Source organism: Leishmania mexicana, chromosome 16 (genome assembly GCF_000234665.1).
Source record: "Leishmania mexicana MHOM/GT/2001/U1103 complete genome, chromosome 16".
In the NCBI taxonomy this organism is placed as follows: Eukaryota; Euglenozoa; class Kinetoplastea; order Trypanosomatida; family Trypanosomatidae; genus Leishmania; species Leishmania mexicana.
This window is the reverse complement of record NC_018320.1, coordinates 369,756-383,675: the sequence shown is the minus strand read 5'-3', so window position 1 is coordinate 383,675 and position 13,920 is coordinate 369,756. Positions and strand designations below refer to the sequence as shown.

The window sequence follows — 13,920 nt, the reverse complement described above, 5'->3', positions numbered from 1 at the left end:
TGCGGGTGACGGCGACGCCATACGGAGGGCCCCAAGTCAGGTGTCCTTTCTCCTCTCCCTCTGTCCCTTGATGTTCGTCTTCGCTTCAGCGCGCAGGAAGGGTCGAAGAGGGCGAGACAGCGCCCCACCAGTGAAGAGCATCTCTCGCGAAGAATGGGTAGTGGCGGCGTGCCGCCCACGCGAGAGAATGGCGGTGTGCGGACAGATCTGTGTGTGCGTACCGTATACGCTATCGTCGCGAGCAGGACGCGGTACGGAAGGGAGGAGCATGATCGAGATCGGGGGAGAGCGCCAGGGTGTGGGGGATATACGGCACCCAACGGGGTGTGTACGAACATGCAAACATAAGCGTGTCTCTCCGCTGGGTATGGGAGCAGTGGCGATCACGCCCACGACATGGATGCATCCCACTGCACGTTTTTTTTGAGTACACTCGGCTGCATGACGTCGTCCACAGGAAAGGTGCGCGCACGCACACGGGGAGAGAAAAGGAAAACGAGAGAGCTGTGTATATCAGGCACTCACGTACACAGACACAAAGCCAGGCTACCTAGCCTGCTGTACGCCAAGATGACCAGAACAGCGCACGCACCTCCTCGCGTACCCACCCCACCTGCCCGTCCCGTCTGCTTGCCTCGCATCACCTTGCATTCAACACCCGAGTAAGGCGTCACACGGGGAAACTCCTTATCTTTCTCCGCCAGCAGCCGCAAGAGACACACACAAAGGGAGGGGGGAGGCTGTTGTTCAGAGACATCCCACAGCGCACAACGTGAAAGGGCAAAGGGAAGAGGAGCGAGTGCAACGGTAGGCGGGGCTGGGAAGAGACACTCCGGCACCAGAAGCAGGCCAGCGGCATCCACCCGCGTCTGCCCGAAGTTTGGGTGTGGGGGCGTCGCCCCACAAAGAGCGGCTGTGGAGGTATCCCGTGGAGGTTTGGCGTGGTCGGCATACATGATATCTCTTGTAGCCCAAGAAAAAAACGCACAGAGTGCCTCGAGGACCCGCCGCAAACGCGAGCCGGGCGGGGGTGTGGCGGAGCGGGTCAACAGCAGAGATAAGGGCAGCCGGGAAAAACAGCGCGAGCCCTGCAGCCTCGGGCCCAGGAGAGAGAGGGGGGAGACCGTAACAGCACAGTAAAGCCATCGTCCTCGTGGCGTGTTGTGCGCCTGTCAGGTGGGCGTCCACTGTTCTGTGTGCTCCCGCCGGACAGCCGCCATGACACCCACAACAGTCGGCGCTCACGCTGAGCGGGAAGACAGCAGACCGCGCGGCAGTGCCGCGGAGGAAGGGGGTGGGGCATGAGGGGTGTGGAGAGGGCCAACATTGCCAGCTGCAGGTTTTAATTCCTCCCCTCCTCAGCGCCTCTGCCGCGTGTTCGAAACAGCATTCCCATGGAATCGCGGCCCTTTCCCCTACGAATGGGGGCATCATATCATGACGCACCAACGCCGCTGCCTCACCGCCACTCGCCCCCACCTTGACCCACGCATACACGCACACACACACACACACCGCAACCCTTCCCATTCCTTCTTTCATTATTCGTGTCACTGGTGCGCACCGTCACGCTAAGCCTTGCCGCTGCCCACGTCGCCGCCGTCCCGCCTCGGCCATGAGCGCCTTCAGGAACGCCTCCTCTTTCGCCTTCTGGTAGAGATGATTGGCGTGCGGGAGGTACCGCCCTTCTCGGAAATGGGCATTGCTCAAAATGAGCGCAGCCCACACAATGACCCACAGCGTGAGAAGCACCACGGCCAGGGCGACAAGGCAGGCGATTAAACTCCTGCCGACGCCCCTCCGCCTCGCGGGAAAACGAAGACGCATTCGACGGAGGAGGCTGCGTCGCGCAGAGACACCCCTCGAGGCAACCGCACCACCTGCGCCTTCGTCGCCGGGCAGTACCAAGTCGAGCGGGGCGGTGATATCTATACCTGTGAGGTGCGCAGGGGCGCTGAAATCGAGTCAGCGCATGGAAACCTCACCCTGCATGAAGCAGGCGCAAGCTCCCCCCCCCCCACTCCCCCCCCTCCCTTCCGTTTCCAGCTCGATAATACGCGGGTCAATGAGGGAGCTGCTTCAACACCCACGTGTGACCGTCAAGCACATCCTGTGTGCTTACGAGAGGGTTTACAACGGCAAAAAAAAATTGCTCTAGTCCGCCACACCGAACTCTGCGACACACCATGCGGAGAAAAGGGGGGGAGGACACAACGCCACGGCAAGGGAGCAAGTGAGGCGGTCTAAGCGTATGGTGCGCAGACGCATATAAAGATGCACGCATACACATATATACATACATATATTCTATGTATATATGTATATATGGGTATATGTATGTATGAATGTATATGTGCTCACAGGGTCAGATAAGCGACGCAGGGGAGTTGAGAGATGCCGAAGGTGAAGAAGCCGGGGTGTTGGCACCCACACACATCAAGAGAGAGCGCATCGAGCACGCGCACACCTACACACGCGCGTGTGCAGAAGGTAAAGTCAAAGTGAGAGCTGAGACAGGAGAACATCTATATAGAGGAAGACAGAGGGCTGAGGTCCATCAAAGACGCATAAGTAGAGCGCCTCAGTGAAAGCCTCTCCCCCTCCTTGGTCTCACCACGAGCAGACGCCCGCGCATGCACTCAGATATGTCTGCCCCATGTAGTACACAGATACACATGTCCCTGACTACGGCAGTGCATCGCCGAATTCATGTGCGTCCACGAGGGACGCCTCCACCATCGTCGCGGAAAACGAAAAGAAGAATGACTGTGCACAAGAAAGGCATCGCGTGTGTATGCGTGCTCACGCGCTAAGGGAATAGATAGAGAAGTCGACGTCGTCGCGATATCGGAGGATGAGAGAAGCGACCAAGAGAGGCCAAGGGGCAGTTCAACGCACCACAGGAGCCGGAAAGACGGGAAGAGAGTATGTGCGTGCGAGTGTGTAGTTAAGTGCTACCGGTGACCTGCTTTCGCTATCCCACACGGATAGTCCCTCAGCGCCACCCTCGCATCTACCCACTCCGACATGTCACTTGACGCATTATCGCCGCGACCATGCTGGCGCACTGTCTCCACATGCTCTTCGCACACATGCGCTGTGGGGCCGATCGGTATGCGATCTCTTCGCGCCTTTTCTGGCCATTACTGTTGGTCTACCGCCCTCTGAACGCTTTCGGTCGATGTGATACACTATGTCAGCTCTGTGCCGGTCAGCGCGTGCGCACAGCGCTCGCACCATTGGATCCTGGGACCGGCTCCAGGAAGACGATATTGCCTGGGGGACGTTTCTGGATGGGTTGCCCACATGCGCCGCGGCAGGTGGGATGCCGCTATGAGCCTGTGGCAGCAAGGGGCCATTCCACTATCACCCCCACAGCCCACACGCCTCTCCCAGGAGACGGTGTGTCAAGCGGAAGGGGTCCGTGCATCAACATGGGGCCGCTCACAAAGAGCCCACACCCTGTCGACCTGAAGAGGGGAGCAGGAAGGCAGCCACAGACACCAGACAGGCGACGCCCGTTCAGCACAAGTGAGATGCCGTCATCACCTCAATGCGCGGAGCGATGCGTGCCTCCAGCCTCGAGCGATCCACGAATCTCGCGTGGCATATCGGGCACAACCCCAGGTTGGATGTCCTCAGAGAGGACGAATATATGTGGTGAGGGGGTGGCGGGCAGAGGCACCACCGTTCCAGCGGCTTAGCGGGCAGCACACTGTCTGCACCCCATGCTGTCACCCCCAGCCACCTGCCGCGGCACGAATCCAAAGCACGGACAGGCGCCCGCGCGGAGCTGGGCGAGCACGGTCTCCCGTCGCCTCGCGAGCCCAGCAGCCTTGTTCTCCGGTGTGGGACAATTGTAGCCACGGTGCCTGTATCGCAGCGTAGCCCATAGCGCATCGCGGCTGCGGGGGATGTCGGCCTGGCGCCTGAGGCCGGTGACCGGGTCCGTAATCCGTGCGGTGGGCGTCGCCTCCTCTGCAGACTCTGCAAGCTTGTCAGCTTCGCCGCCGTGTTCCACCTCATCGCGGCCAAAAGCATAGGGAAAGCAGAGGCGCACGCGACGGGACAGCAGCGTCGGATTGTGTGCCCAGATACGTCGCAGAATGCCAGCCACCGCTCCCATAGAGTCCCTCCCGAGTGCCCTGAGGAGAGAGAGCGAGTCCACAGCGACAGCCACACCGCTTTTACTGTGTCTGGCCTGGTCCAGCTGCCTTCGCAGTGGCCACCGCCACCCGGTGCGAGGCAGCCGCCAGACACGCGCGGTACAGCAGTGCGCCGACTCAGCCACCGCAGCACCGCCCCTGCATCCAGCTCTACCCCACTCCATGCGCCTCAGGCTCCCCCCACCAGCAGGGCAGTCAGGGCCGGGGGTGGCATACACTCGAGTTACCTCGACACCCCCGCATGATGCGGATGGCAGAGGCGTGTGCACGGCCGCAGGTCGCTCCGACGCAGCGCCATCCAGGGCCTGGCCGCCACCATCAGCCGGAATACATCGCTCTGACCTCGCCACGCCCTGGGTGCCTGGGTCCTGCCACCCACCACCACTAGTTGCAGCATTTGGCAGGGGACACAGGGGCGGGAGCGGCGGGGGTGCTTGCACGGCTTCCTCCCACACACACACACACAGAGTGGACAAGGGTGGGGCGGGGTGTGTGTGTGTGTGAGTGTGTGAGATACCGCGCACTGCGGCGCCCTCCCCACTCCCCCCCCGTCCCTCAGCATCAATGAGAAGAAACAGAAAACATAAAAGGAAACGACCATCAACGCACGTGCCGATGAGGAGGGCGGAGACGCCGCGCGGGGATTCCATGCGGCCACCTCGCAAGCGGCACCAGCGAGAGGAAGCCACGTCACGGAGGGGAGGGAGGGGGGCGCGGAGGCACAACGGCAGCGGTGAGGAGGGGCAGGGCCGAAGAGGGCGGTAGTCTTTGTGCTGCGCGTGCACGTCCCCACGCAACGACATCACCACCCGGCACCTGCAGCCGGTCTCGCCCCCCCCCCGTAGCTGACCTCAGCATCCTGCGATCCCCCTCCACCCCCGTCCGCCCTCTTCACCCCAGCACAGCACTGTCGAGCACGTCGAGGGAGGGCACCGCACACGCACGCGCGCCGGAGCGGGCGCCGATCAGGGCGTACCCCGAAACAAAGCAGAAAAGATAAAAACGGCACTGAGAAGGAGAATGATGAGACGACTACGAGAACATATGCCACCAGCGACAGGCAACAGACACACATACATCGCCGACCCGCACACGCCCACCTCGGGCGCAACGACTCCGCGTCACCGCCCGCCTCCCTTCTCCATCGAGTCTGTGCCGTAGAGGGCCCGGAGAAGAGAAGAAACACGGCCACGAAGGCACGCATGCCGGTTCAGCGGCGGAGGAGGACCAGCGACACCGCACCGCCCACCATCATTGTCAAGCACCAGCGCTGAGCGAGCCAGACAAAGGACAGAAGGGGCGCAAGCACACACACACAGAGAGAGAGCGAGAGAGCGAGGCTGACCACCTATGGACAGCGCTGCAGGCGGCAGGCAGGCGCTGCCGAAGGGAGAGAGGCGCACCGCTGCGCAGCACCGCTTCCCGTCCCCAGCACACCGCCCAGCACGCCACAGCCGCCGCGCGCACCGAATATGTGTCAGTCCGCCACCACAGCCCCGCACCTCGCCACAGCACCTGCATATATCGCTCTACGCCACCGACCACCGCACCTCCGCGGCCATGTCCTCGTACGCCTCCACAGGCAGCGGGTACGTCACAAGCAGGTCACTCTCCGACGCACCATTCACCCAGTGCACCGCCTTCGCCTCCGCGTCCTCGCGCGACACAACCAGCACCACGTCGGCCGCCGACGGCCCAACAGCAACCGCGCGGAAGTCCTCCAGCGACAGCGTCTGCGCAGGCACCGCAAGCGCGTCCCGCAGCGCAGCAGCGCTCCGCACGGGCGCGCCACGCGTCCGCGCGTCCACCACGAACCCGCGCACGCGCAGCCCAGCGCCGCCCCCGCCGCACGTCGACGGCAGCTCCACGCCGCCCCGCATTTCACCCATCGCGCGGCGGGCAATCTCGGCAACGCTCTCACCCCGTCCCGCGGAGTCCACGCTCACCTGCTCCGTGTACGCGCACGCAGGCGCAGGCATCGCGCTCACCACGCGGTGCCCAAGCGCAGCGCGCGCCTCACGCAGCGTCGCGCCGCCGTGCCGCTCCACGCTCACGCGCACGCCGCCACGGTGGTGCCCCGCGAACGCAAGCGCAAGGCTCCGCACAAGCGGGCACACGCCCTCCTCGTACGACACAACACCCACCACCGGCAGCGCCATCAGGTCGCCAAACAGCCTCCGCAGCGCCGCGTCCACACCACCCGCGGCCGCCCCCGCGCCGTCTACGCCGCCCTCGCCGGGGGGCGGGGCATCGCCCACCTCCAGGTACACCGGAGTCGGAAACTTGCCGTGCAGGAAGCCGCGCAGCTGGTCCGCAGCCCTCGCGCTGCTGAACCCGGCGTTGATGTTGAAGTACAGCGGGTTCACCTGCCGCACGCGCTCCACCACCGCCTCGTTCAAAGTCGTGTTATCTACAAACTTCGCAAACACGCACTCCGAGGCCATAAAGCCGCCGCGAAGCGATGCGGGGCCGCAGCCGTCGACGTTGTCCAGCACGATCTGCGTCGGCGGCATCGCGTCCGTCCGCGCCTGTCGCCGGCTCCGGTGCAGCTCCAGCAGGTACGGCAGGAACCTCGGCGACGCCTGCCACGGCCGCGCCATGATGAAGGCGTTGTAGAGGAAGGGCACAAACAGGTCGCGGGCGCTGCGGCTTCGGTGGTGCAGGGAGTTGTAGGCAAGCTCCGCCGCATACCGCGTCTGCAGGAACCGGTGCATGTTCGTGCAGTACACGAACGGCGCGTGGGTCGCATAGCGGCGATGGCGGCGCGGCAGTGCAGTCGGCGGCAGTGGCGCGGGAACGTGCGCGTACGCAGCGTCGACCATGTCATTCAGCGCTATCGGCGGCACCGGGTCGCCCACGCCAGAGGCCCCGCGCTGCACCCGCTCAGCAGACCACTGCCGCTCGAGGGCCTCCGGCAGGTAGTCCTCGTGGTGCAGGTCCAGCTCCATGATGTTGAACAAGTGTGTGTTGCGCACACCCTCTGACCAGGTGCCGTCGGAAGGCGGTCCCAGAACTCCCTTCCGCAGGATGCCCCTCTCCGTCCGCACAATCGTGCCGCCGTACTCGTTGAACAGGTCCGTGATCGCAACGTCGCGGTTCACAAAGTAGTCGTCGTTCATGTACACGTGCACGGCCGTCACGTTGCGCACGCGCCACAGGTGCTGCTCGATCACGTGCGAGTCCACCGTCAGCCGCATCCCGTACGGCATCACGGCGTCCTGGTGCACAGTCGTCACGCGCAGGTGCGTCCCGCGCGACCGCAGCGCCTGCACGCGCGCACCCCCGCACACCCCAGCAAGGAAGTTCTTCGCGCCGTCCACCCACGTCGGGTGGTGCCCGGGCGACACCATCACCACGCGGCCGCGGTGCCACTGCACGTGCTGCTCCACGCTGCGCAGGCTGTGCCGCAGCTCGTCCGTCTCGCGATCGTCAAGGCCCGGCCGCGCGTGACCCATCACCGTGGCGACCAAGTCGTGGGTCGAGTGAATGTTGACGTACGCATTTTTCAGGTAGGGCGGCAGACACGTCGGCGTGTTGCTCGCCATCATGCTCTGCAACGCAGCAGGGAGGCGACCGCCCTCCCAGTACGTCGTGTTCTCCAGGCTCCGTAGTTTTGATAAGCACCACATCCGCATTGCCTTCCGATACTGATGGTTCGCCTCGCTGCCGTTCACGAAGCTGTAGATGATGTCCGCGTCGCCGAAGCGCTCAAGCAGCTCCGCCGGCGTGAAGGTGCGCCGCTGGATCTGCAGCCCAGGCAGTAGGTGCGGCTCCTCCGGGACGTACTCGCCCTCCTCGTACTGCCTCGCGACGTCTTCGAAAACCGGCTCTGGCCGCGCTGTTCGCCGATCCTGCGAGTCCAGGATGTTGATGTACTCCGTTGCGGGAGATGGGGCAGGTGGAGCAGAGATTGTGTTCGTCGTCGTTGGCGTCACCTGAGAGCGAGCGGGTGTGTCGGTGGGAGTCGGAGATAGGAACGGCGCTTCCGCGGAGGTGAGAACGGCAGGATCTGTCGCTGTGGGAGACGGTTCAGTGACTCTGGCGGAGTTGGGACGCCCTAGCTCATTGATGGCATTGCCATGCGCTGACAGATCCTCCGCTGATGTCCCACTTCTCAGGCGGTAGGCGAGGAGGCAGAGGAGGAAAAGGAGCGCCAGAAGAACACCCGCGATGGGGCGAGAACGCTTCCCTGCCCCGAGGCGCCTGCGTAGTAGCGCACGGGACCCATGTTGAGCCCGACTGACGCCCGAGCTCACATACACATCCTCTGAGGTGCCGCGAGTGCCTCGAGAACGTGGATGCTGCTGCTCCTGCATCATCACTGGACGCGCTGGGGGTGAAGGAGGGGGAGGGGGGTGTACTCCTTTAGCTCATATATATGTGTATATATGTGTATCTGCGTGTCCTTCATTGGATAACGGCTGCGGCCATCCTTGACACCCTCAATTGTCTTCTGTCTGGTATGTGTGTTGGGCCCCACCACGCTGGCAGGCACACACGCCCACAGAGGGAGGGAGGAAGGAAGGGAAAAGGCGGCTTCGCTCCTCGGTATGTCTCGCTCCACGCCGTGATGGAGATGGCACGCGTTGACGGCGGTCCCTGAAGTTTCTGATTCTCGGGTCAATGCGTCTCTCGTCCCCTCGCTCTCTCTGTGTGCGTGCGGAAGCGAGTGGGTGGGTCGGTGGGCGTGGGCTGCCTCGTGGTGATGCTGCTGTCTCACGTGAGTAGCAGGAGGAAGAAGTCGAAGAGAGCACAGAAAAAGAAAAGGGGGACTTTACAAGGCGGCACCCCGTCGCTGGCAGAAGCCCACGCTCCGCTTCCAGAAGCATCTCGCGCCGACACCCCCCGCTGCGTGTGTTAGCGCTGTACATCCTAAGCGACCATGCACGACGGCATTCAGCATCGTATCAACGACGTGGAAGGGATGGGGAGGACACTTTCGCCATCGACCCGTGCAGAGGCGGAGGAGACGGAGTGCAGCGACAACACACGCCAAACCACAAAGTACAAGAACTCTGCTGTCCTGCTTTCGGTTTTCGGGGCTGTCGTGCCGAACCTGCTAGTTGGGCTTACTAAGCCTCCTTAGCCCGTGTTTCTGGGCCAGCATCATGCTGCGCCTGCCCCACACCTCTCCCCCCTTCCACACACCAACACCACGACAGCGAAAGAGGCAACAGGCACACACAGACAGACAGAGCTGTGCACACACATGCATACATACGGACCGCCACGAGCGGCAAGTCGACCTTGTGTGCCTCTCAGCGATGTTTCCCACACACAAACGCACACACGCACACACACAAATATATATGTATATGTATATATATATGAATAGAGAGCAAAAGAATAGATGGGACGACGGTACCGCCGCATTCGGTCCGCTACACACCGGCCAACGTTTTTTTTTCTTTTCGGCTGGGCGTTCGTGGCGGAGAGATGGAGGCGTGTCCGAGTGGGGTGGAGGAGTGGGGTGCTGGTCCGTGTGTGTGTGTGTGTGTGAGTGTGTGAGATACCGCGCACTGCGGCGCCCTCCCCACTCCCCCCCCCGTCCCTCAGCATCAATGAGAAGAAACAGAAAACATAAAAGGAAACGACCATCAACGCACGTGCCGATGAGGAGGGCGGAGACGCCGCGCGGGGATTCCATGCGGCCACCTCGCAAGCGGCACCAGCGAGAGGAAGCCACGTCACGGAGGGGAGGGAGGGGGGCGCGGAGGCACAACGGCAGCGGTGAGGAGGGGCAGGGCCGAAGAGGGCGGTAGTCTTTGTGCTGCGCGTGCACGTCCCCACGCAACGACATCACCACCCGGCACCTGCAGCCGGTCTCGCCCCCCCCCGTAGCTGACCTCAGCATCCTGCGATCCCCCTCCACCCCCGTCCGCCCTCTTCACCCCAGCACAGCACTGTCGAGCACGTCGAGGGAGGGCACCGCACACGCACGCGCGCCGGAGCGGGCGCCGATCAGGGCGTACCCCGAAACAAAGCAGAAAAGATAAAAACGGCACTGAGAAGGAGAATGATGAGACGACTACGAGAACATATGCCACCAGCGACAGGCAACAGACACACATACATCGCCGACCCGCACACGCCCACCTCGGGCGCAACGACTCCGCGTCACCGCCCGCCTCCCTTCTCCATCGAGTCTGTGCCGTAGAGGGCCCGGAGAAGAGAAGAAACACGGCCACGAAGGCACGCATGCCGGTTCAGCGGCGGAGGAGGACCAGCGACACCGCACCGCCCACCATCATTGTCAAGCACCAGCGCTGAGCGAGCCAGACAAAGGACAGAAGGGGCGCAAGCACACACACACAGAGAGAGAGCGAGAGAGCGAGAGAGCGAGAGAGCGAGGCTGACCACCTATGGACAGCGCTGCAGGCGGCAGGCAGGCGCTGCCGAAGGGAGAGAGGCGCACCGCTGCGCAGCACCGCCTCCCGTCCCCAGCACACCGCAGAGCACGCCACAGCCGCCGCGCGCACCGAATATGTGTCAGTCCGCCACCACAGCCCCGCACCTCGCCACAGCACCTGCATATATCGCTCTACGCCACCGACCACCGCACCTCCGCGGCCATGTCCTCGTACGCCTCCACAGGCAGCGGGTACGTCACAAGCAGGTCACTCTCCGACGCACCATTCACCCAGTGCACCGCCTTCGCCTCCGCGTCCTCGCGCGACACAACCAGCACCACGTCGGCCGCCGACGGCCCAACAGCAACCGCGCGGAAGTCCTCCAGCGACAGCGTCTGCGCAGGCACCGCAAGCGCGTCCCGCAGCGCAGCAGCGCTCCGCACGGGCGCGCCACGCGTCCGCGCGTCCACCACGAACCCGCGCACGCGCAGCCCAGCGCCGCCCCCGCCGCACGTCGACGGCAGCTCCACGCCGCCCCGCATTTCACCCATCGCGCGGCGGGCAATCTCGGCAACGCTCTCACCCCGTCCCGCGGAGTCCACGCTCACCTGCTCCGTGTACGCGCACGCAGGCGCAGGCATCGCGCTCACCACGCGGTGCCCAAGCGCAGCGCGCGCCTCACGCAGCGTCGCGCCGCCGTGCCGCTCCACGCTCACGCGCACGCCGCCACGGTGGTGCCCCGCGAACGCAAGCGCAAGGCTCCGCACAAGCGGGCACACGCCCTCCTCGTACGACACAACACCCACCACCGGCAGCGCCATCAGGTCGCCAAACAGCCTCCGCAGCGCCGCGTCCACACCACCCGCGGCCGCCCCCGCGCCGTCTACGCCGCCCTCGCCGGGGGGCGGGGCATCGCCCACCTCCAGGTACACCGGAGTCGGAAACTTGCCGTGCAGGAAGCCGCGCAGCTGGTCCGCAGCCCTCGCGCTGCTGAACCCGGCGTTGATGTTGAAGTACAGTGGGTTCACCTGCCGCACGCGCTCCACCACCGCCTCGTTCGCAGTTAAGTCGTATCAGAAACTTACCGTAGACGCAGTTAGAGGCCATAAAGCTGCGCCGCGAAGCGATGCGGGGCCGCAGCCGTCGACGTTGTCCAGCACGATCTGCGTCGGCGGCATCGCGTCCGTCCGCGCCTGTCGCCGGCTCCGGTGCAGCTCCAGCAGGTACGGCAGGAACCTCGGCGACGCCTGCCACGGCCGCGCCATGATGAAGGCGTTGTACATGAACGGGATGAACAGGTCGCGCGCCTTGCGACTGCGGTGGCGAAGCGCTGTCGCCGCAAACTCGCGCTCGTACCGGGTCTCGAAGAAGCGGAACATGTTCGTGCAGTACACGAACGGCGCGTGGGTCGCGTATCGGCGCAGGCGGCGCGGTATCAGCGACCTGTTGGGCAGCGGGTCCGGCGCGTATTGATGCGCGACATCGACCGCCTCGTCGAGGGGTGGTACGGAAACAGAAGTCGAGGCAGCGCCACCAGCGCTCCTGTTCACGCGCTTCAGAGTGTCCCACATGCTGACGAGGGCCTCCGGCAGGTAGTCCTCGTGCAGAACGTCCAGCTCTTGCGTGTTGAACTGCTGCGTGTGCAGCACGCCCTTTGCCCAGGACGCGCCGCTATCTGCGACAGCGCCGGCCGCAATGACGCTCCTCTCCGTCCGCACAATCGTGCCGCCGTACTCGTTGAACAGGTCCGTGATCGCAACGTCGCGGTTCACAAAGTAGTCGTCGTTCATGTACACGTGCACGGCCGTCACGTTGCGCACGCGCCACAGGTGCTGCTCGATCACGTGCGAGTCCACCGTCAGCCGCATCCCGTACGGCATCACGGCGTCCTGGTGCACAGTCGTCACGCGCAGGTGCGTCCCGCGCGACCGCAGCGCCTGCACGCGCGCACCCCCGCACACCCCAGCAAGGAAGTTCTTCGCGCCGTCCACCCACGTCGGGTGGTGCCCGGGCGACACCATCACCACGCGGCCGCGGTGCCACTGCACGTGCTGCTCCACGCTGCGCAGGCTGTGCCGCAGCTCGTCCGTCTCGCGATCACGGTTGTCGACACCGCGGCGGGCAGCATCGTCGACAGCACGAAGAAACTCGGAGACGGTCTTTCCAGAATTGATGTGACTCCAAAGGAAGTTCGGCAGGCACTTCGAGGTATCATTGTGGTAAGCGGAGACAGGAGTGAGCACGGAGGCGTGAAAGGCGTTGCTCTCGGCGTCGAGTATGGCCTGCATGCAAACCAGGTGCATCTGCTTTCGATACTCATGGTTCACCTCGCTGCCGTTCACGAAGCTGTAGATGATGTCCGCGTCGCCGAAGCGCTCAAGCAACTCCGCCGGCGTGAAGGTGCGCCGCTGGATCTGCAGCCCAGGCAGTAGGTGCGGCTCCTCCGGGGCGCACTCACCGTTGTCCGTTTTCGGCACGCCATCTAACTTGTACATGTCCGGCCTCACAGTGCGCAGATCTACCGCTGTCGTCGTTGTGAAGGTCGTGTCGTCAGGGAATTCTGTCTGGAGTGGCGGCGCTTCGGGCTTGTGTGTCTGGATGTCTGGGTATGAAGTCGTTGGTGTGCCTTTATCACTCGTGGGGACTGCTGGTGTCACCATAAAAGGCGGAGAGGACGGCGCCGCAGTGGGGGTGACAGTGGTGCTCGTTGTCGTTAGCCTCCCTGTCTCCACCGTCCAAGGCGCCTCGGCCAGCGGGCTCGTCGTCCATTTCTTCTCTCTGCGAGCCGCAATCTCCTTCATCCACTTCGCGATAAAGTTGTCCTGGGCAGCCGGCTTATCGGCAACAGCCAGTGGTCCCGAGTCCTCAAAGCCTTCTGAGACGGCCGAGAAGCACAGACACGCGCAGACGAGCATCAAGGAAAGGGCCGTAAGGCAACCAACGTAGAACACACGTGATGCGCGACGCTTGCCATGACGCGCGCTCTCCACACGCGTCAGACCCCCAGGAACCGGCACGGCAACGGGGGAGTTGTGCTTGCCGGGCAGCTTACGCATTCCGCCGCTGCTGCTGCTTTGAAGCATGTTATGCACAGGATAAGGAAAGAAATCCACAACAAAGCGAGGAGAGCTGCACGTACGCACGCGCGCACACACACACAGCTGCGATGCTGGAAGCAGTGAGCAGCACGCACGTGGTTACAAGAGACACCGAACGATGAGAGCTGCGAAGCCGCGACGAAGCAGTTGGGCGAGGCTCGCTTAGACTATGCACAGACGTGCACCAAGAAAACGAAAAAAAAATGGCGCACGTGACGAGTTACAAGCGCTTCCGTGACAGTGGCATGTGGTGTGATACCTCCGTTGCCCCCCTCTCGCTTCTTGCCTGTCGTGTTGCCCACTCCG

General features: G+C 63.6%; 1 protein-coding gene and 1 pseudogene across 1 annotated transcript, besides 1 other annotated feature; both read right to left on the bottom strand.

Annotated features, from left to right (window-relative positions):
* Positions 1–5,695: 5,695 nt before the first annotated feature.
* LMXM_16_1015 (conserved hypothetical protein) lies at positions 5,696–8,485 on the bottom strand (the record flags this gene model as incomplete). Its single annotated transcript, XM_003873739.1, has 1 exon — positions 5,696–8,485. One exon carries the CDS (start codon positions 8,483–8,485, stop codon positions 5,696–5,698), a length of 2,790 nt encoding a protein of 929 aa, XP_003873788.1.
* A 2,222-nt stretch (positions 8,486–10,707) lies between these two features.
* Positions 10,708–13,599, bottom strand: LMXM_16_1010 (annotated as a pseudogene).
* Positions 10,708–13,599: a sequence feature.
* Positions 13,600–13,920: the final 321 nt, after the last annotated feature.